The sequence below is a fragment of the Saccopteryx leptura genome, chromosome 3 (genome assembly GCF_036850995.1).
Source record: "Saccopteryx leptura isolate mSacLep1 chromosome 3, mSacLep1_pri_phased_curated, whole genome shotgun sequence".
NCBI classification, from domain to species: domain Eukaryota; kingdom Metazoa; phylum Chordata; class Mammalia; order Chiroptera; family Emballonuridae; genus Saccopteryx; species Saccopteryx leptura.
The window spans coordinates 336,430,594-336,455,191 of NC_089505.1; the positions used below are offsets into that span (position 1 = coordinate 336,430,594).

Genomic DNA, 24,598 nt, shown 5'->3' on the forward strand with positions numbered 1-24,598 from the left:
ATGGTGTACTTGTCTTTTCCTGACTGGCTTATTTCACATAGCATAATGCTCTCCAGGTCCATCCAGCATCATTTAATATTTTAACGATAATGTTTGTTTAGATTTTCCCATGTATTTACTAATTTATTCCTTATTATTACTTCTCGAGATTCTTTGGGGTACTTAGATCTAAGGTTTGGCATGTTTGAACATTTGTAGAATAATATCACCTCTTCAAATGGTACCTTCTTCCTATTCACTATTATCTCTCTGAAACTCCAATTAAGCATATTTTAGACTTTCTCCCTCTGTTTATTATTTATTCTCTTTCATCTACAATATTTCTTTGGTACTTTGCATTACATTCTGGATTTCTTTGGCTCTTTCTTTCAATTCACTAATATCTTCAGTTGGATCTAGTCTGATTGAATGGAAGTAATTCTATCCTCATTTGTACTTCTACTTGGTTTTTATACTTAAAAATCTTATTTCCTGCTCATACTTCCATGAAAGACTTTATTTTTTTAAAACCAGTTATAAAAACCAAGAACTGCATGATTCCATACATTGGTGGGACATAAAAACGAGACTAAGAGACATGGACAAGAGTGTGGTGGTTGGGAGGGGGGAGGGAAAGAGGGAGAGGGGGAGGGGGAGGGGCACAAAGAAAACTAGATAGAAGGTGACAGAGGACAATCTGACTTTGGTGATGGGTATGCAACATAATTGAATGACAAGATAACCTGGATATGTTTTCTTTGAATATATGTACCCTGATTTATTGATGTCACCCCATTAAAATTAATAAAAATTTATTTATTAAAAAAAACAGTTATAGGTTTAACTGATCTGTTTAACAAAATTTAGGGTGGAAGTACAGATATCCCATGTACCCCCTTTGCCCACATATGCACAGCCCTCCCTTATCAACATCCCCCATCGGAATGGTACAATTGTTAACAATGATGAACCTGCATCAACGCATCACCACCCACACCACAGTTTGAATCTCGATTTTGTACATTCTGTGAATTTGTAAAAGTCATCATATGACACATACCCATCAGTATAGTTATCATACACAGTATTTTCACTGCTCTAAAAATCCTCTGAGCTCAGCCTGTTTGTCCCTTCCCCAGCCAACCCCTGGCAACCACTGGCCTTCTACTATCTGTATAGTTTTACCTTTTCAAAAAGGAGATATAGTTAATATTATATCTTATGTAGCCTTTTTAAATTGGCTTCTTTTACTTAGTAAAATGTCTTTAGTTCTTCCTTGTTTTTTCTTGGCTTGAGAGCTCATTTCTTTTTTGTGCGGATAGTAGTCCCTTTGTTGGATGTACTGCAGTTGACCATTCACCTACTAAAGGATATGTTGGTTACTTCCAAGTTTTGGCAATTATGAATAAAACTGCTGTAAACATCTGTGTGTAGGTTTTTGTGTGAACTTGAGTTTTCAACTTCTTTAGGTGATTGCTGGATCATAGGGTAAGAGTATGCTTTGCCAAACTGTCTTCCAGCGTGGCTGTGCCATTTTGCATTTCCCTCCGAAATAATCGGGTATTGCAATTTTGCAACATCTTCTCAGCATTTGGTGTTGTCAGTTCTGGATTTTGGCCATTCTCGTAGGCGTGTAGTGGTATCTCTCAGCTTTAACTTACATTTCCCTGATGACATGTGATGTGGAACATCTTGCCACATATATATATTTGCCATCTGTATGTTTGCTTTGGTCCTGCTCATGTTTTAAAGATGATTTTTTTTAAAAAACTTTTTAAACAACTAATTTCTATTTTATGCATGCTATTTCAGTTTGCAAAATCTTTGACAGTCTTTTTCTTCTACCCATTTTGTTTCTGCTGTGTTTCACTCAGGTGCCTTGTTGTCTTGTGTGAATTGTGAATTTGGTGTATTACTCTTTGGTTTCAGTTGGAACCTAACCTGTGGAAATTCTGTGAGTGGAAATTGCATTGATCTTAGTAAATGCAATTTACTTTTACCTTTACTTTTGCCTGTCACCTGGTGGCACTCTCTACCTGGAGCAGGCTTCTTCAGGTTTATACTACATTTGGTTTCATACCAAAGTTTAACTAAAATCTCCAAGTGCTGTCTTGTGATTTCAAAGTCTCACAGAGACTTTATTTGCCTGTCTTCTCATTGCTATGGGTGAGGTCAGGATAGTTAGGTTGGTATATTACCTTTGTCCCTTTCTGCATGGGCAATTGGAGTGCTTTATTATTTTTAATATATATTTTTTAGTTTAAAATAATATATTTACAGGAAGTTGCAAATATATAAATACATGGGTAAAAACCTTGTGCACCCTTCCAGTTTTCATCAGTGCAACCTTTTCACAGCGTTATTGGGGTATAATTGACAAAATTGTAGGATATTTAAAGTGTGCACCATGATGACTTGATATATTTATGTATTGTTAAAGCAATACCACCAGTGAGTTAATGAATACATCTGTCACCTCACATATTACTTTGTTTGTTTGGTTTTTTTCTTAACTGAGAAGTGGGGAGGCGGAGAGACAGACTCCTGCATGCGCCCAACTGGGATCCCCCCCAGCAAGCCCAATAGGGGGCGATGCTCTGCCCATCTGGGACATTGCTCCATTGCAACCAGAGCCATTTTTTTAGCACCCGATGCAAACCATGGGGCCATCCTCTGTGCCCTGACCATCTTGTTCCATTGGAGCCTTGGCTGCGGGAGGGGAAGAGAGAAATAGAGAGACGGGCTCTAGAGGGGGAAGAGTAGAGAAGCAGATGGGCGCTCTCTTGTGTGCTCTGACCAGAACTCAACCCCGGGACCTCCACACGCTGGGCTGAGGCTCTACTGAGCCAAGCAGCCAGGGCACCTTGGTTTTTTATGTGTTTTTTGTTGGTTTTTAAGGGAATGGGGGACTAAGAACATTTAAGTTCTACTCTCCTAGCAAACTTTATTTTTGGCAAACTTTATACTGGACAACGTTGTCAACTATACTCATTTTCTTTTACATTAGGTCCTCAGGCCTTGTTTATCTTGTAATTGAAAGTTTGTACCCTTTCTTAATCTTTCTTTATTTCTCCTCTCAGCCTCTGGCAACTATATGTATTTTTTTATTCTTTGTTTCCATGGGTTTGGCTTTTCTTTAGAATTCTACACAGAGGTGATACCGTGCAGCATTTGTTTTTCTTTGGCTTATATCACTTTGTGCAGTGCCCTCCAGGTTTATCCATGTTATTACAAGTGAAAGATTTCCTTTTTTTTTGTGGCTGAAAATATTTGATACACACACACATCATGTTTTCTCCATCCATTCATGCATAATGACCAGTAAGGTTATTTTCATGTCTTGGGTATTGTGAATAATGATGTTACGAACATGGGAGTACAACTGCCTCCTCAAGATAATGGTGTCATTCCCTTTGGACGTATATCCAGAAGTGGGTGGGTGGTTCAGGTAGTGGCTCTCTTTAAATTTCGTGAGGAACTGCCGTACTGTTTTTCATTGTGGCTGTACCAGTTTACATTTTTATCAATGGTACAGGTATTTCCTTTCTCCACATCCTACCAGCATTTTGCTAATAGACATCCCAATAGGTGTAAGGTGATATCTCGTGATTTAATTTGCATTTTCCTGATGATTAGAGATACTGAGCTCTTTTTCATGTACATGTTGAACATTTGTGTATTTTTCGGAGAATGTATATTCAAATCCTTTGCCCATTTTTAATTGGGTTATTTACTTTCTAATATTGAATTGCATGAGTTTCTTATATATTTGGGATATATAGCTTGCAAATATTTACTCCCATTCCAGAGGTTGCATTTTCATTTTGTTGATAGTTTCCTTTGCTCTTCAGATGATTTTTAGTTTGATCTAGTTCTACTTACTTAGTTTTGCTTTTTTTTTTTTTTTTGCCTTTGCTTTTGGTGTCAAATCCAAAAATTCATTACAAAAATGATGTCACAGAGCTTACCTCTGGTTTTTTCCAAGGAGTTTTATTGTTTCAGGTCTTGCTTAACTTCTTGCATAACTATAGTACAATATCAAAACCGGGAAACTGACATCAGTATGATCCACAACCATATTCAGATTTCACCCATTTGCATGCCCTCATTTGTGTTTGTGTGTAGATGTGCGCATCATTCTGTGCGTTTTATCACATATGTAGATTCATATCACCACTATCACAGACAAGACACAGAACTGTTCCTCACCAACAGCTTTCCGAGGAGGGCTGTTTGAAATTTATTTTTCGCTGCTGATGTAGTTCTTTGCAACCCCAGCTTTACATGCAGGATCTCCTATTAAGTAGATGTATCACCTTAAGTGGGCCCTAAACTTTATCTCCTCCCATACAGTTACCAGAGCAGAAAGCTGACTTCGGGTGCTTTTATTTTTGTTCCTGGTTTCACTTTTTTGAAGGGACTTTGCAGCTTCTGCTCTTAGTTGCCAGCTTTGAGATGTATTTTAAGAGATACATTAAATTGTTTTTAAGCATTTTAGTTGTTTCAGATGGAAGAAGGTTCATTCAAGGTTTCTAATATTTCATACTTTGGAAATATTAAAGAACATTTATCTTTATAGGTTTCATTATAGTTTTTTTATAATTAGAAAAGTGGACTTTGTTTTATCTTGGTGCCTATGTATCTATGATTAGTTGATGATTAGAAATACTGTTCATTCAGAACTATATAAGAATGTCCTTCAGGAATGGTCATAAAATTTATAATGGGCCTCTTTATGATAGTTTAATTTCCAGTTATGTATTTTATTTATCTCTTTATTAGCCTTTATTTTGAAATAACTAAAACACAGAGAAGTTAGTTTCTCCGAGCTAATGGTCATCGAAAGTTTGAGACTAAAGTCATATGAATTTTTGCTTACCTATTTTCTACAACTCAGATTTAAGTGGTTTTGCAGTTAACTTTTAAGTTGGATTTATTACCCAAATAATATACATTTCTCTGAATTTCCAAATCAGGTTAAAAAGACAAATATATAATTTAATTTCAAAAGCAAACAGAAAGAGAAAAACTCTCCAACCTTCATTCTTAGACAGTTTGAAAATTGTCAATTAGCATGATTAGAAATATCTGGCGGTTGCTCCACACACAAACCATTTTTCCATTAGGAAGATGAACCTGTGGAAAGTCGTGTTTTCCACAGACAGATGATGGGAGGAATATAGCCAAGACGAAATATGGGGAATTTCAAGCCTAAATGAAAAACACTGATGAAACTCAATGTTTTTGTGGTTGTAATCTTGTGATTATGCAGTTTCTCCATGTGCCAAGGGAAACAGGAAGTCTGATGTTAATGCTGGGCTAGTTGCTTTGTTTTTCTTTTAATATAGAACTAATTGGTGCTAATGTAGCAATAATTGCATTTCCAAAATTACTTTTTCCCCCCAAGAATTCTAGGATTATTTTAGTTCACCTTAAAATATATTTAAAGAATTTATTTAAGCCTCACTGGGCAGTGGTGCAATGGATGGAGTGTCGGCCTGGAACATGGAGGATGCATGTTTGAAACCTGGAGGTTGCCGGCTTGAGCCCAAGGGTCGCTGGTATCACTGGTTCAGCTGCAGCCCCCCTCCCCTGCCCCCAATCAGGGCACATACGAGAGAGCAATCAGTGAACAGCTGAGGTGCTGCAATGAAGAGTTGATGCTTCTCATCTCTCCCTTCCTGTCTGTCTCTCTCTGTCCTTCTCTAGGTCTCTCTTGCTTTATAAAAAAAAGAATTGATTTAAAACATAGAAACCACTGGCCAGATTAAATAAGTAAAATGTAACTTTTATATTTGGAAAAGTAATATAGAGAAATAGAATAGGCCATCAGCTGCCCAAGATGTTTGCTCTAAGTCAGAATTTATGTGAATCTGAATCAAAAGTTTCCTGTTTAAAAACTGAGAGTTCTTATTGCTGCAGACAGATTAGCTTTTCATTTGAGATTTGTAAAGATTTGTGTGAGTTCAAATCAGTGAATTGAAACAACATTTACTGATTGTGATATATTTGGGAAGATTGAAAATCATTGTGTTGTTATTGTGCTTCTATATAGAGAGAGACCTTAAAAGCACAGATTTGGAGGGAGGGAGTTTGGAGGAATGATGATCAGGAAAGACTTCAGAGAAAATGAAGTCAGAATTGGGTTTTTAAAAATCAGTAGAATTACAGCAATATTGAAATAAAAAGATGCCCTGGCCGGTTGGCTCAGCGGTAGAGCGTCGGCCTGGCGTGCGGGGGACCCGGGTTCGATTCCCGGCCAGGGCACATAGGAGAAGTGCCCATTTGCTTCTCCACCCCCCCGCCCCCCTCCTTCCTCTCTGTCTCTCTCTTCCCCTCCCGCAGCCAAGGCTCCATTGGAGCAAAGATGGCCCGGGCGCTGGGGATGGCTCCTTGGCCTCTGCCCCAGGCACTAGAGTGGCTCTGGTCGCAGCAGAGCGATGCCCCGGAGGGGCAGAGCATCGCCCCCTGGTGGGCAGAGCGTCACCACCTGGTGGGCGTGCCGGGTGGATCCCAGTCGGGCGCCTGCGGGAGTCTGTCTGACTGTCTCTCCCCATTTCCAGCTTCAGAAAAATACAAAAAAAATAAAAATAAATAAAAATAAAAAGAGAACATTCTGCCAAAATAGGATCATCAGGATGTTACTTCCTCCCATCTGCACTCTCGTTCCTTTTTTCTTTACCTTCATTAGGGTTCATGACCCATTTTTTGAGCTTTATTTCTAATGCATTTCTTGGGTACATGTAAAACTTTAGGCTTACCTTTCATTGCATGCCTATTTCTAGATTGTATATTTCTAAGTTAGAACAGAAAAAAGGGATACCAGGTTGAGCTCTTACCTCAGGAATAATGAAAATCTGTTTCTTTCTGTTTCTCTGGCTCCTATGGCTTCTTGACCAACGCCTGTTTGTTTACCTGCTACCTTATTGTAACTCTGATATCTCCCTGCCTGAGCTGCCTGCTTATTTAATTTCAGTCCCCTCCCTGATCTTTTCTCCACTTGAACTCATTGGTTTCAGCCCTCACCTTGCCTGACCCAGTGTGTGCCCTCTCCATTTCCAAGCAGCTGGCTTAGACACCTGCCACCTTGATTGAATCTCAGAGTTCATCTGCCTTCCATCAGTTCTGACCAACGAACCTGTGTGCATGGGCAGACCCACACTGCTTACTTAGCCAAGGCATAGTCTTAATCAGGTTCTACTCTCTTTCTGTAATTACAAACGAGGACCCAAAGCCCCCCCCCCCCCATTAGTTACATATTAGCATTCAATTGATGCAATACATTTAGTTATATTTTTTCTAAACCTGCATTTGTGGAGTTTTTAGAATCAGTAATAGTAAAACTATTTTTATCCTTTATTATTTCAATTATTTTGTTGACTGAAGCTTTCATTATGGACAAATATTATTTTCTTTTTTAATAACTCACTTTAAAGCATTTGTGAACCAACAAACTTAGAGAGAAAACTCACTCAGGGTTAGGTTTATCTGTCTCTGAACCATGTTCTTTTGCCCTACCATACTTCCTTGTTATTTGCATTCTAAAACCTTCATGAAAAATGTAACCATTTCCTTTCTCTAACTTAGCTTTAAGCCACTGATAATTTTATTCCTTTGCTAAGTATTGCGTGCAATAAGATCAAAGTCCCAAGTTTGTATGGGCCAATAGTCCTCACTGGGTTTCTACATCAGTGAACAATGTATTGTTCTCAGCAGTTTAGTCTGTGTGGCAGTTGGTTTCTATAAAGTACCAAAGGCAAGATGATATTGTAGAATACTATGAAAAACTTTATGACACTAAATTCAACAATCTAGAAGAAATAAATAAATTTCTAGAATAATACAACCTTCCTAGACTGAGTCAAGAAGCAGCAGAAAGCCTAAACAGACCAATTAGTAGGAAAGAAATAGATAAAACTATTAAAAACCTCCCCAAAAATAAAAGTCCAGGCCCAGATGGTTATACTAGTGAATTCTATCAAACATTCAAAGAAGACTTGGTTCCTATTCTACTCAAAGTCTTCCAAAAAATTGAAGAAGAAGCAATACTTCCAAACATATTTTATGAGGCCAACATAACCCTCATACCAAAACCGGGCAAGGACAGCACAAAAAAAGAAAACTACAGACCAGTATCTCTAATAAATACAGATGCTAAAATACTAAACAAATAACTAGCAAATCGAATACAACAACATATTAAAAAAATAATACATCACTATCAAGTGGGATTCATCCCAGAATCTCAAAGATGGTTCAACATACGTAAAACGGTTAATGTAATACACCATATCAACAAAACAAAGAACAAAAACCACATGATCTTATCAATAGACGCAGAAAAGGCATTCGATAAAATACAACACAATTTTATGTTTAAGACTCTCAACAAAATGGGTATAGAAGGAAAATATCTCAACATGATAAAGGCCATATATGATAAACCATCAGCTAACATCATATTAAATGGCACAAAACTGAAGGCTTTCCCCCTTAAATCAGGAACAAGACAGGGTTGTCCACTCTCTCCACTCTTAATTAATGTGGTGCTAGATGTTCTGGCCAGAGCAATCAGACAAGACAAAGAAATAAAAGGCATCCATATCGGAAAAGAAGAAGTAATGGTATCACTTTTTGCAGATGATATGATCCTATACATCGAAAACCCCAAAGAATCTACAAAAAGACTACTAGAAACAATAAGCCAATACAGTAAGGTCGCAGGATACAAAATTAACATACAAAAGTCCATAGCCTTTCTATATGCCAACAATGAAACATTTGAGAACAAACTCAAAAAAATAATCCCCTTCACGATTGCAACAAAAAAAATAAAATACGTAGGAATAAACATAACAAAGAATGTAAAGGACTTATATAATGAAAACTACAAAGCATTGTTAAGGGAAATCGAAAAAGATACAATGAGATGGAAGAATATTCCTTGTTCTTGGATAGGAAGAATAAATATAATCAAGATGGCCATATTACCCAAAGCAACATACAAATTTAATGCAATTCCCATCAAAATTTCAATGACATTTTTTAAAGAAATGGAACAAAAAATCATCAGATTTATATGGAAATATAAAAAACCCCAAATAGCCAAAGCAATCCTAAAGAAAAAGAACAAAGCTGGGGGCATTACAATACCTGACTTCAAACTATATTATAGAGCCACGACAATCAAAACAGCATGGTATTGGCAGAAAAATAGACATTCAGACCAATGGAACAGAATAGAAAGTCCAGAAATACAACCACATATATATGATCAAATAATTTTTGATAAAGGGGCCAAGAACACACAATGGAGAAAAGAAATCCTCTTCAACAAATGGTGCTAGGAAAACTTGAAAGCCACATGCAAAAGAATGAAACTCGACTACAGTTTGTCCCCTTGTGCTAAAATTAATTCAAAATGGATCAAAGACCTAAACATAAGACCTAAAACAATAAAGTACATAGAAGAAGACATAGGTACTAAACTCATGGACCTTGGTTTTAAAGGGCATTTTATGAATTTGACTCCAAAAGCAAGGGAAGTGAAGGCAAAAATAAATGAATGGGACTACATCAGACTAAGAAGTTTTTGCTCAGCAAGAGAAACTGACAACAAAATAAACAGACAGCCAACTAAATGGGAAATGATATTTTCAAACAACAGCTCAGATAAGGGCCTAATATCCAAAATATACAAAGAACTCATAAAACTCAACAACAAACAAGCAAACAATCCAATAAAATGGGAAGAGGACATGAACAGACACTTCTCTCAGGAAGAAATACAAATGGCCAACAGATATATGAAAAGATGTTTATCTTCATTAGTTATTAGAGAAATGCAAATCAAAACTGCAATGAGATACCACCTCACACCTGTTAGATTAGCTATTATTATAAAGACAGGTAATAGCAAATGTTGGAGAGGCTGTGGAGAAAAAGGAACTCTCATTCACTGTTGGTGGGAATGTAAAGTAGTACAACCATTATGGAGGAAAGTATGGTGGTTCCTCAAAAAACTGAAAATAGAACTACCTTATGACCCAGCAATCCCTCTACTGGATATATACCCCAAATACTCAGAAACATTGATACGTAAAGACACATGCAGCCCCATGTTCATTGCAGCATTGTTCACAGTGGCCAAGACATGGAAACAACCAAAAAGCCCTTCAATAGAAGACTGGATAAAGAAGATGTGGCACATATACACTATGGAATACTACTCAGCCATAAGAAATGATGACATCGGATCATTTACAACAAAATGGTGGGATCTTGATAACATTATACGAAGTGAAATAAGTAAATCAGAAAAAAACAAGAAATATATTATTCCATACATAGGTGGGACATAAAAACGAGACTAAGAGACATTGATAAGAGTGTGGTGGTTGCGGGGGGAGGGAGAGGATAAGGGGGAGGGGCACAAAGAAAACTAGATAGAAGGTGAAGGAGGACAATCTGACTTTGGGTGATGGGTATGCAACATAACTGATTGACAAGATAACCTGGACATGTTATCTTTGAACATATGTACCCTGATTTATTGATGTCACCCTAGTAAAATTAATTTAAAAAATAAATTTAAAAAATCACAGCAAAGGCAAGATGAGGAAATGAAATAGATTAAGAAGGCTCTATGACTTTTCCTATCAAAATATCAAAGGGCTGAGGAAGCTGCATGATTAGCCTTGGAAAGAAGACTGGTTTTTAAGTAAAAAAACCTGGACTTAAGTGGTAGTTTGTTACCTACTATCTGGGTAACTTTGGCTAAGTCTTTCAACCTCTCTGAATATTTTCTCATTAGTAAATATGGAGATAATATGGAATCTCAGCATCTCAAGACTGAAAGCATGTATGTGAAAATACTTAGAAAAACAGTACAGAGCTGCGAATAGCATAAATCATTATAAGGTAGATTAATGTAAGGTATAAATTTCAGATACATTTTCAAGTCTTACTATGTGGTATCTTTCTAATATCTGCCTTATAGATTTGATTAGCCCAGTGTATTTACCAGTAATCAAAGGGGGGAAAATGATACTCTGTTTATGATCAAAATAAACATAGAAGATTGATATTATCTATTTACCATTTTTTACTGCCTTTACAGAAGAGCTTTGAATTTAGGAATTCTTCGGGATCCTGGATCAGAAATTGAAGATAGGCAATACCAAATAGACCTGCAGTCTATCAATATTGGTACTGCACAGTGGGACCAACTGAAACCCGAGAAGGAAAGCGGCACAGGAGGGGCGCTCACAGAGAGTGAGCGGAATTCTCAGAATCCAGCCCTGGAGTGGAATATGGCCAGCAGGTAGGGAACGATGGAGAAGCGCTCTGCACTTTCTAATATTTCATTGCCAGAAGGGCAGTTTGCGATGTTCTTTAGCATGCCCGAACTAATTGTTTTGGTATTGCTTTTTCATTTCCTGACAAACATATAATATATTTTATAGTTGAATCTCATCATTTCACTTGGAACTATTAGTCCTACTGTTACACCATGATTATTACAAATTTAAGATTGTGTCATTTTTTTAAAGCTTGCTATTTGATGAAATGTTCTACTTCAGGCTAAGGATGCATTCACATTTTCCCTTAAAATCTATTGTATTCAAGATCAAATTATGTTAATTCCCTCCCTACTGCTTATAATAAGAGGAGAAAAGCCTGAAAGGCTCTCATTGTTTGTTTTTTCAGTCCACTTTGATTAAAAGTAGGGATGTTCTCAAAATAATTTTTAAAAGAATTAATCCTAAATGTGAGTTGTAAGATGTATAGAGAGCCAGTGCCATTTTACCCAGGCTGTTGCTAGTTCTTATCAGCAGGGTAGACTTATTTCCTAGAAGGAAGGTGCTTGTCATTAAATACACTTGTATATTGTAAAAATATACATGGTATGCGGTAAACATTTTTTATGACTTAAGAAAGTGTTGTTATATTTCACCATTTCTTTTTTATTTATGAGATTCAATTAACACCTGTTGCTGATAACATATTTTGATAGTTTCTTGATGGGATTTCTTTAAAAAATCGATGCAAACTTTGTTGTAATACCTTTTGCATAGCTAATTGCTTTCGAGTTTCAGCCCCTTTAACACCAAAACTATTTATCTATGTCTTGGCATTAATAATGGTGATAACATTAATAATAGGCTATATAATGATTATCACTTTACCCAATTTCACAATAATGAGAAGAGGTAAGAACTGTTTTCCCTAATTTTACAAAAAGTAACTAAGGCCTAGACAAGATACATAATTTGCCTAAAACCAAATATTACATGTTAGTCTGTACTCCTTTTTATAAGGTTCTTCTTTTTTAGGTACCCACATTCTTTTCTAACATTATTATGATGCTCTTTTCACAATGAGCTTCGTTTAACTTCCCTAGAATATGATTGTCACTTGCTACTAGGCTTTTGTACGTGATCTTCTCTTTGCCTGGAACTCTCTCAACCCACCCTTTTCGTTTGCCTCATCACATCTCAGATCAGGCGTCATGTTTTCCAGGAAGTCATTCTGAATCCTCTGGGAGAAGGCACAGTCGCCCTTATATATGCTCTCATGTCATAGAGCATATATCATTACAATTATGTATGTACTTTGTCTGGGTCCTGAGGACAGAGATCATCACCAGCCTGTCCTTTAATTTATTCCTAACACTAAGTATTTTCATGATATAGAACAAATAATTATAGCCCTTTATTGACAAGTGATTGTGCCTTTAAGAAGGGATATAAATTTGTGTGAAAATCTCCCACAAATGACCCCAGTGTACCTCAAGGGAGGAATGCACTCACTGAGCCATCAGCAGGCAGCAGTCTGGAAGCTAGGGTACTGAGCATTTGGGTCCTGACAGCAGGATTTGATGCATACCACAATCTACTATACACATCTGACCTCTAAACATCACATGATATCAGCCAGGATCAAGTTCCCTCATTCCTCCACGTCACTCAGTTTTCAGATGTAGCTAGTACCAGCTAAAAAACTTACACATCATCATTTCTTAAAAACTACAAATTCTATCCTTAAAAAAGAAGATGAGCCAAATTTTCCCAGGAAACTTCATGACCATCTAGCCTTAACTCAAGTATATCTCTATTTGTTCCTCAGTTCATTTAATGAACAGTTTGTGGGTTGTTGTTTTTTTTTTGTGTGTGTGTATGTTTTAATAATTAATTGGGTTGAAATTTATATAGCATAAAATTAATTAAAGTGAATAATTTAGTGCCATTTGGTACATTCACAATATTTTGTAACCACCACTTCTATCTATAACTGCAAAGTCTGTCTAGCTGCAGATATTTTCTTCAGCCCAAACTAAAACCCCTGACCTACTAAGTAGTTTCTCTGCATCTGTGTCCCTTCTCATGCCCTCTGGCAGCCACCATTCTGCCTCCTGTCTCCATGGATTTATCTGTTTGGCATATTTCTTGTAAAGTTACTCATATAATATACGACATTTTGTGTGTGGCTTGTTCAGTTAACAATGTTTTGGAAGTTCTGGAAGTTCATCCACATTGTAGCATGTGTGAATACTTTAGTGGTTTTTTTTTATGATAGATAATAGTCCACAGTATATAAGTACCTTAGTTTGTTTATTCATCTGTTGGACATTTGGGCTATTTTCATCTTTTGGCTTCTGTGAATAATAATCTGTGGGCATTTGTGTACAGTACCTGTTTTCAGATATTTGGGATATAAACACAAGAGTGGAATTACAGGGTCATATGATAATTTTAGGTTTAATTTTTTGAGGAACTATATATATACAAAGCTGTTTTCCAAAAAATGGCTGAACCATTTTTGCATTCCCACCAGCACTGTTCAGAGGTTCCAGTTTCTCCACATTCTCACCAACATTTTCTGTTTTTCTTGATGATAGTCATCCTACTGGGTATGGTCTTGATTTGAATTTCCATAATGATTAGTGATGAGGAGCAACTCTTCACATGCTTGGCCATTTGTGCATCTTCTTTGAAAAATGTTTATTTAAGTCTTTTGCTGATTTTTAAATTTGATGATTAACTGATCTTTCTCTATTGTTGCCCATGTTTTGGTGTCATATCTGAGAACCCATTGCCAATTTCAGGACATGAAGATTTATCCCAATGCTTTATTCTTAGAGTTCTATTGGTTTAGTTCTTCTGGTTAGATTGGTGATCCAATTTGAGGTTGGTTTCTTGTTCATTTCTTTGTTTTTAACCATAGTATAAGTTAAAGCTCCAATTTCATTCTTTTGCATGTAGATATCCAGTTGACCCAGTACCACTTGTTGAACAGACTGTTTTTCCCCATTGAATGTTCTTGGCACCCTTGTCAAAAATAAACAGACATTTGGCTGTCTAATAATATATGCCATCAAATGTCTTTTACACTAGAGAAATAAAATGAAATAATTTCTAATATGTGCCATTTTCCTTGTAGAGATCCATATCCAATTAAAAAGACAGACTAGTTAATTAACTATTGAAGTACAGTGTAGAAATTTCTATGTAGACATAATTATAGGATATTTAAGATTACAGAAGAATCACATGAAAATCAGGATAGATGCATTCCATGTACATAGGACATCTCAGGCCAATTATTTGATAAATGCATAAATAAAACAAAGTGATCTAAAATCAACATAGGTGCAAAATAGAGAATTTAAAGAAATACATTAATAAGTATGGGTTGGTTTATCAGGGCAGGTTTTATAGAGGATACAACTTCTGAATTTATTTTCAGAGAGTATTAGTGGCAGGAGAGGGAAGGAACATCTTAAACTAAGAAATCAGTAGATCAAACGCTAAGAGTATGAAAATGTGATATTTTATTCACTACTGAATACCCAGATATAATTTCATGCTTGTTACATAATAGGAGTGAACTTGTGAAACATTGAATGATTAGATGATGAAGTAGAGCTAACAAATCAAATGACTGAATAAGTGTTTCTTATAAAGTAATTCTGATGAATATGCCTACAAATGAGACAAGAAATTTTAGTTCTGATATAACTTAGTTCTCCTGATTAATCTTAACAGAAATATAGATAGAACCTTATTATAATTATATTTTTGTCTTTTTCATTAAGTTTTAAAGGTAAAAAAGTTACCTAGTGAAGAATAATTTGTTCTCTCCCCAGACCAATGTAAAATATCAACCATTTTCATTCATTCCTCCTGAATACATTATTCAGATTTTGTCTTTAATCATAGTGCATTTATATGTGTATGTTGGGGACAGGGCAGCAGGGAAGTTAAGCATAAAGACTCATGAAATTCTAAAATGTGTATATCTTCTGCTTCCAAAATCTTAATTTTTCATCAGGGTTCAATCACGTCAGCAGAATACTGGAAATATTTTAGCATAAAATTTCTTTTAGACACAAGACTTTATGCAGTTGTAAGAAGCTGGGAAGTAAGGGTCTAAAAGAGGGAGATGGGGAAACAGAGAAATGTCACTACCCAACCCTCTTGATTATGTGACCTGGGTAAAAAAGTTATTGTTCCCTACGGGATCTGGGAAGCCAGGCATAAGCAGCGACTGGGGGGACCCCAGGGGCCTGGTAAAGAAGTGCACAGCTGCTTCTGTGTCTGGGGGGAGCCCACAGTTGCTGATGGTCAGCAGGGCCGATGATCAGGAAAAAGGAGCTCATCACAAAGCTCAGAAGAGTAAGGACGAGCTGGAATCTGTCAACACCTCTGTATCAGATTTTCACTGCATTTAAAACAGCATGACTTTAAGGGTATATTGGCTTCAATTTCCTTTACACCTTCCAAATCTCATACAAATTTCTCTCTAAAGTTTGATTCGTTCTTAGTAGCAAGTTGTTATAGAATAAAACCACTACACGAAGCTAAGTGAGGAGGTTTCTTGGCTTGTACAATGGCACTGAGAATAGAGCGAAGTGCCGGACCCTGGCTGCTTCCTCTTAGTAAAAATCAACTACCTTTCTCTTCCTCAGTGCTCTGACCTTACACAGATGCTGAAGTGCATTGTTAATCACTTTTCTCGTTTTCTCTTAGCCACCATTTTACCACATCTGGGCCTATTTTATAAACTAAGGAAATGAAGTGCTGAGAACTAAAACAGCCTGCACTGATGTTTGCCATATGCAGGTTACACATTCAAATCACTATTGCCGTGTTACATGGTGATTAGTGCTTTGGGTGTAAGGCATGACGATGGAAAGCTTATTATGCAATTTCATGAGAATGCCAGTAAGCCTTAATTCCCCAAGTTAATATCAGCACAATCTTCTTGTTTATAATATTTAACAGTATAATTTGAGTAGACTCAAAACTATACTTGAAAAATAAATCATTTAGTTTTTATCACAATACTTTTATTTGTCCCTGTCATACTACCTATATTTGATTTCCTTGGATAATTTTTCTTTCACACTTCATTGTCTAAGAAATAGTTACAGTATATTCATTTGTTTAGATATTTTGATATACATGTATCAAATTATATATACTATGCTATAAGCCTTTCCCCCCCTCACATAAGATATTTTTAAGTCATTGTTGCTATATCTGCTTAAGCCAGCTTAATTTGAATTTGGCACATTCCTAAAATCGGTCAGCTATGTACTTCACAGGTTGGTAGCACAGACTTTCTGTTGATAGTGAAGTCCTTAAAGCATACATTATTGGCCTTAATTCTGTGAGATTTTTACTATTTCATCTGTCTTTTGATCTCTCTGTTGTTGTTTTTTTTGAACTAAAGTTATTACCGAAATCTTCACAGAAGTCCTTGCCTATTTAATTTGTGAATAATCAAACATGACCTCTTTCCCGAATTTTATCTGAAATCATTAACAGGAATATGAAATAAAAGCATTGTCTTGGTTCTTACTCTTTAATCTGAAAACCATCACTTTTGTTTTATTAATTTGTGAGGATGTCAAGCTAATGCCTAAGTGAATTATATAAGTTAGTCTAATTCCCATACCTCATAGATTAATGCCTAAAGTGACCTACACTCACTTGAATTGTACAATATTTTTAAAGAGGATTTAAACATTTTTATTTATATTTCCAATGTGCTATTTTTACTTATTTTTATTGAAGTATAGTTGGCATGTAATACATGAGTTTAAAGTGTACAACATATGACTTGACATTTATAAATCTTATGATGTGATCACTACATTAAAGTGAATAATAATGTGATAACTTTGCAAGGTGACAGATGGCTACTTGAATTGTATGATTTTTATATCTTCCTAAACTGAATCATCATGGCTTTACATGAGAGAAGGTGGTTTCTCCTCCTGCTTAAAGCACCTGGGACTGAGATGAGAGGAAGAGGGGTCCTGAGGCAGCACCAAGGACTCAGTTTGTCCTTCTCAGCAGCAAGCAAACACTTTCTTCCTTACACTACTCTCTGGGGGCATCTTTGCAACCTGAAATGATGGTAAAGAGATAAAAAGACAAAGATCTGTCTTACCCGTCTTGTTCTTCTTTCTCTTAGCATAGTTTCTGATAGAGAGTAAGTGCTCAAAAAGTCAGAAAGTATTTAAATACTATATAATCATCACAATAGTACATCATAAAATTTTAAAACCTCTCGTATCTTCAGTTACTTTGTTCTTACAGCTTCTAACATCAGAAGTATTGTACACACACAGAGCGACACACACCTTGATCGATTCAAACCAACCTAACCAAAGCCCTCAGGTTTCCTCTCTTTAACCTTTTATCTTTAAGAGAAAGAACCAAACAAGATTATACCAAAATTTACTTAAAGATGTATGTATAACACATAACTTTTTATACATTATTCTGTATAATTTTGTGAACACTCTAACTGATACATAAATACATGTTAAAAATCTTTAAAAATTAAAATAAGTCTTGTGACCATATGTCCCTTGGTGAATTCCTGTTTATATCCTCAACATACAATATCTAATATCCTTTTCTATGAGAAACTTGCAGTAATTCTTTGGTTTCTCCCTCCTCTATGAAGTTTATTGTGAAGTTTTGCCTTGGGTGGAGAAAAAGCTATCAAGTAGAATTAGATGCAGGAGTTCCAGACAGTAGATGTAAACAACTGAAAACTATAACCAGAGCTATTATTCATTGAACATCTCAGTAAAATTGAACTAAGTGGATATTTCAATATAGACATGCTCACATGACTTTCTTCAGAGAGTATAATAAATGTAGCATTTGTGATCCATCACAAATACATTAGCCATAGTTTTGGTTGGTTATTTTGTTTGTTTTGGGGAGAGCAATTTTTTGTTTGGCCTTTAAAAAAAAAAGAATAAGACTACAGCAATCTTTATATTGCATAAGAACTGTTCTGTGTGCACTTAGACTAGTTGGCATTGTTTTATTCTGTCCTTTTGATGGAATATTTGGAAACTTTAGTACCATTTTTCTAGTATTTTTTATTATGTAGTTGTTGAAATATAGTTCTTAAACTGCTTTAATATTACCCACAAAGTCATAGCAAAATGTGTGGAAGGTGAACAGAAGTATCTTGGTGTAAATATGCTAAGCCCAAGAAAAAGGACCACAACCTTTTTTATAAAAATTATTTTTAATTTTTTAATTCATTTTTAGAGAGGAGAGAGACAGAGGAGAGAGAGACAGAGAGAGAGAAGGGGGGAGGAGCTGGAAGCATCAACTCCCATATGTGCCTTGACCAGGCAGGCCCAGGGTTTTGAACCGGCGACCTCAGCATTTCCAGGTCGACGCTTTATCCACTGCGCCACCATACAACCTTTTTTAAGGAGTATTTTCATGAGTGTGTGTGTCATATAATTACACCTTCTTGCTTAGTAACTTTCAGAGAACCATACTTTTTCTTACTTGCAATCTACTGCTCCCAGACTTCAATAGAGTAGCTATTGTTAACACATATGATTACTTTCCTGTTATTTGATTAGCACCTTATGATAATCAATCTTTTTTTTTAATCCTCAAAGAGGGTTTTATAAATTTCTGTGGGCTTAATCCTCTAAGTTAGATGACAATACAAATCACTGTACTATCTCTGTTTCTATGAACAATGTAGAGATAGATTAAATAATTGTTATATTAGAAGAGTATATCAGAGAACTATTTCTTTTGCAATTCTTCCAATCCCATATTCTTTAGCATGATATAGAATATAGATAATCTGTATTTTCTAGCTTATGTTTATATACAGGCAGTAGTCCCCTGGCTATAAATGAGATGGGTTCTGTAGATTTGTTCTTAAATTGAATTTATATATAAGTTGGCACAGGTACATTTACCTATTAAATGAAACTTATGTTTGTCTTAACATAGTATTTATTTTTACCTTTCTGTGCATATAAGTAGTTAAACATTTTCAGACCTACAGAACCTATCTTGTTTGTAACCTGGGGACTTCCTGTGTTTTATTTACCAGAGGTCGTTAGCTATTTCAGCAAGATGTGTCTAATTGTGGATTTTATTATATTTATCTGAACCAGGAATCATTGTGCTTCCTGAATCTGTGTATTTCTATATTTCATTAGAGCTGGAAAATTCTCAGCCATTATCTCTTTATATTATCCCTTTTTCTTTCTTTCTAATCTTTCATTTTGGAGTGAAAAATATGTCAGACCTGACGTTTTAACTGTTACTTTAAACTTCCCATTTTATTTTTTAATTGAATTTATTGAGGTGACACTGGTTAACATAATTATACAGGGTTTAAGTGTACAATTCTACAACACATCATCTGTACAGTGTATTGTGTATTCACACACCCACCCCCCAAGTCAAGTGTCCGTCCATCACCATTTATTTCCTATACCCTCCTCCACTGCCCCTCCGTTCCCCTGGCAGTCACCACACTGTTATCTGTGTCCATGAGTTTTTCTCTTTTTCTTTTCTTTTTTTTTTTTTTTGGTCTTTTTTTTTCAATCCCTCTACCCCCTTCACCCAGCATTCTCCCCACCCCCCAGCTGTCAGCCTGCTCTCTATGAATGCATCTGTCTCTGTTTTCCTTATTAGTTCATTTTGTTCATTAGATCCACATATGAGTGAAATCATATGGTACTTATATTTCTCTGACTGGCTTATTTTATTTAATATAATGCTCCCCATTTTGAAATTTAAAATACTTTATGAAAAATCTATAGTTTTGTCAAATCTAACTTATAGTTTACTGATTTTTCTTAAGCAAATGTAAAGAACTATTTATCCATTATATTTTTAATTTTAGTACTTATATTTTTCATTTCTGGAAGTTCTGTTTAGTTTTTCAAATTTGTCTTGCCTTTTCTGATAGTACTTTGTTTTTGTATTAATCTTTTTTTCTATCCTATATGTCATTAGTAGTTTTAAACAAATTTATTGTTCATATGTGGTAATTTTATTATAAGTTCTCAATAATGAATTTGTTAATAGGGTTGAATTTCCCTCTTGCTAATAAAGAATAATTTTTTTGAGGAATATATGAAATAATCTGTGATTATCGTCAGTGATTTTTGTTTCTGAGAACCCTTTTTGTCAGTTTGAGAGAATGTTTTCTAGAGTTTTTGCACCCATTTCTGATAGATGCTTCAGGATTATCAAAGGACTGTTGCCACTTTTATATAAGTAACTCAGAATGGGTATTTTTGAACCAACATAGGTAATACACATACGTTAGAACTGTGAAACATACATGAAGAATTACCGTTATATTTTTCATTTTCTAAGGAGAAGTCTGTTTTTTCAACAAGTTCTCTTGCCAAGTTGGGCAACTTCCTTATACTTCTGTTTCTGATGGCAGATGTTTTTCAGCCCTTCAATGGCTCTAGATATAGATAAGCAGCTCATTTCAAAATCCTTGCCTATCAAGGATACAAGAATTAGCCTGTGGTCTCAATGTAGCCACTCAAAATCTATTCCCTTGTTTTACTGAGAGTGTCTAAGACCTTGAAGTCATTGACAATGTCAGTTAATACTTTGAGTTTTGCTTCTCTTTTTTGTTTTTTTAAACCCTAGAAAATTATCTAGTAAAATGTTGGTAGAATTTAATTCTTACTGTAGTTATTTTTTGTTACTTTTTTTGTTAGAATTTATTTACCCTGGAAAATATTTGAATCTTTAAAAAAATGTAATGATTTTTTAAATATGTTTTATTACCTCAAATATTTACCAGAGAATAACACAAAAGTTAACACTATATACAAGAAAAAAATGTTATGGGACTGTTGACTTTTTATATTTTTCTTTTTACTTCTAAGGTCAAAGATCTTTCTTATGTTGTATAACTGATTTAATTCATCACATTATGGGGAAAAAGTCATGGTATGGAACAGCACTTTTTTTTATTAGTACTTTAGTTAATGTTTGCTCTTATTTTGTTCCCTACCATATTTCCATTTTAGAGTATGTTTAATATTTCAGCACTCCCTTATCATAATACATCACATGTTACATGTTTCTTATATTAGTCATTTCATGGAATTTAAGCTACTAAGCTATAATTATGGTGTCTCTCAGGATCTCAACCTTTGTCTGTATTCACAGATTTTAATACTTCTTTCTGTTACCCTCTATTCACCAGATCTCTTAATTCTTTAAAATTGACTTTCTTGAAATCCAATCCTTATGTGTCACAGAACCAGATGATCCAGTTTTCCTTTTTGGCAGAAACCTTATGAAGCTCTGTCCATTGCAGAGCTCAGCGAAAGACCTAGAGCTCTCAAGACTTCTCTGCTGGAAAAGCATGTAGGAAGACTTGCATCTTATCTGGGCTTTTACATGAGATAGCATTCCAACCTCTGATCTCAACTTGACGATTTTATAATATAAGGGAATAATAGGAACATATTTGTGAGGAGTTTAAATTAATGGTTCCAAGGCATTTTTGAGATTTGGCTTGCTAGTAAAACATAATATTGTATTATTTCATACAATGAAAACTACAAATATGAATAACAAGGTCTGTACTAGCACAAGTAATTCTTTCCAATGTCATCTTCTACCACGTGTACAATGCTTCCTTTGAAATTATTAGCATTTTTTAACGTAGAGTAGAAATATTATGCTAAATAACTGATCAAAAGTAAGAATGTATAAAGAGTAATTAAAATAGAGGCCAAACCCTGCTGTGATATCAGCTTGCCTCCCATGCCTGATTGTGGAATCTTTGTTCCCACTTAGTGCCTCAGCCTAGTCCCTGAACTTCCTTTCCTTGTAGTAATATTGTATAGGTAATAAGGAGATAACAATGCTCCTTACTTTACCTACAGGGTTGTTGTGAAGTAGCACTTAGTATCAAAGTCAGAAAAGCCATTTCATACACTATAAAGGCAGTAATAATCAGTGAACTCGGATAGTTCTTAGAATTTAAAAAGAAAGAGGTCAAAATTAAGAGGATACAATTGTAAGCCTAATGAGATTGTTGAGATAGCAGTTGTCAACTGGAAGGTCAGAAATATTAAAAATAGGAAATTAAAAGTTATCACAAAACAGCAATATTAAAAGATACTAAGCTACTTGTAAAAACAAAAGTAATTAAAAACAGTAAGTTTTTGAAAGGTGCTAGGATGCAACTAATATGAAATGGTTAATTACATCTGAATTTCGGAGTGATTTTTTTATATCATTTACAAATCTGAAGTTAAGTACTGAAGTTGCAGAACTATGACTATAAATATATAAATAGGCACTCCCACAGTAATGTGATTTTGTCATACATGTTGTAGTACAAAGACTTATACAAATTTAATGAAATGGCTAACAATTCTGTACTTCATTTTTTAGCATACGGCGACATCAAGAAAGAAGAGCAATTATGACACCCATTTTAACAGATTTTTCTGTCCGAATAACTGGAGCACCTGCCATCATTTTCACCAAAATAACTTCTCCAGAAAATTTGCATACGGAGGTTAGAAGTTAATTTAGGTTTCATTTTATTCTAAATAATGGAGCAGCTCCTCTTTGTACATTAGGGGTTTTCATATTTGTTCAGTACAGAAAATATCAAATCAGCTTGTTAATAAGTTATTGTTGCAGCTATTATTGAGTGCTCTCTAGTACTTTTCAGTCATTGCTTTTTAGGTAATAGCTCATTTAATCCTCATAATAATCCTATTTGCTTGTCCTACTATCTTCATTTTATAGGTGGTAAAGCTGGAACAGAAAACAGCTAAACCAAATAACTGGTCCAATTTTCACAAGTAATAAATAGCCAAGCATGATATGAACCCAACTGCTCTAACTCCATACTATGCACAGCCTGTATAACCTTTTTCTAATGAAAACAAAAATAATACTAACTGATAACTTAGAATTCTCACATGGATTACCTTACATAGAGAGTTTGACTTGGATTATCTTATTTAGTTTTTACAACATCCTTATGGGATAGTTATTTTATGGATGAGGAAACTGAGAGCAAAAGAGATTAAGTTACTTGACCCATGATATTAGCCAATTAATTAATGGTGGATCCAGGTTTCAAGTCTCTATGCACTATGTATTAGTGCATCCATGCCTAGAGTAGAAATGTAATACTAATGTGACTCATCATAACTTAAAAAAGCCTCTCTTGGAAAAAATATTCCAAAACTTTATATGGAACCAAAAAGACCCTGAGTAGTCTCAACAATCTTGAGAAACAAGAGTAAAGTTGGAGGTATCACACTACCTAATGTCAAACTATACTATAATCAAAACAGCATGGTATTGACACAAGAACAGGAATATAAATCAATGGAATAGAATAAAGAGCACAGAAATAAGCCAATGCCTTTATGATCAATTAATATTTAACAAAGGAAGCAAGAACATACAGTGGGGTAAAGACAGTCTCTTTAATTAAGGATGTTGGAAACATTAGATAGATGCAAAAACTGAAACTGGACCCACTTTCACCATACACAAGAATAAACTCAAAATGGATTTTAAAGACTTAAATGTGAGACTTGAAACCATAAAACTCCTAGAAGGAAACATACGGAGTAAACTCTCTGACATATCTCTTAGCAATATATTTTCTGATGTATCTCCTTTGTTACAAAGGAAACAAAAGAAAAAATAAACAAATGGGACCACAGCAAACTGAAAAGTTTTTGCACAGCAAAGGAAACCATCACCAATCTAAAAGACAGCCCACTGAATGGAAGAGCATATTTGCCAATGGTACACTGATAATGGGTTAATATCCAAAATGAATAAGGAACTCATACAACTCAACACCAAAAACAATCCTATTAGAAAATGAGCAGAGGGCCTGAATCGACACTTCTCCCAAGAGGACATACATATGTCCAATAGCCATATGAAAAAATGCTCAACACCACTAGTCATCAGAGAAATGCAAATTAAAAATGCAATGAAATATCACCTCACATCTGACAGAATGACTGTCATCAGTAATCAACAAATAACAAGTACTGGCGAGGATGTGGAGTAAAGGGAACCTTCATGCACTGTTGGTGGGAATGCAGACTGGTGCAGCAACAAAAATTAAAAATGGAACTGCCTTTTGACACAGTGAACCACTTCTGGATATATATCCAAATAAATCCAAGACACTAATTCAAAAGAATGTATGGGTTTGTAAGTTCTTTACATTATTTACAATAGCTAGGTTATGGAAGCAGCCCAAGTGCCCATCAATAGATGAGTGGATAAAAAAGCTG

General features: G+C 35.2%; 1 protein-coding gene across 4 annotated transcripts in view; it reads left to right on the forward strand.

Moving 5' to 3' along the window:
* VPS13B (vacuolar protein sorting 13 homolog B) overlaps positions 1 to 24,598 on the forward strand; it is an 887,459-nt gene that overhangs the window by 550,068 nt on the left and 312,793 nt on the right. For all 4 annotated transcript variants that reach the window (XM_066379210.1, XM_066379212.1, XM_066379209.1 and 1 more), the window contains exons 31-32: positions 11,099 to 11,302; positions 22,713 to 22,839. In XM_066379210.1, coding sequence (XP_066235307.1) covers positions 11,099 to 11,302; positions 22,713 to 22,839 — 331 coding nt within the window. The remainder of the gene's footprint in view (positions 1 to 11,098; positions 11,303 to 22,712; positions 22,840 to 24,598) is intronic.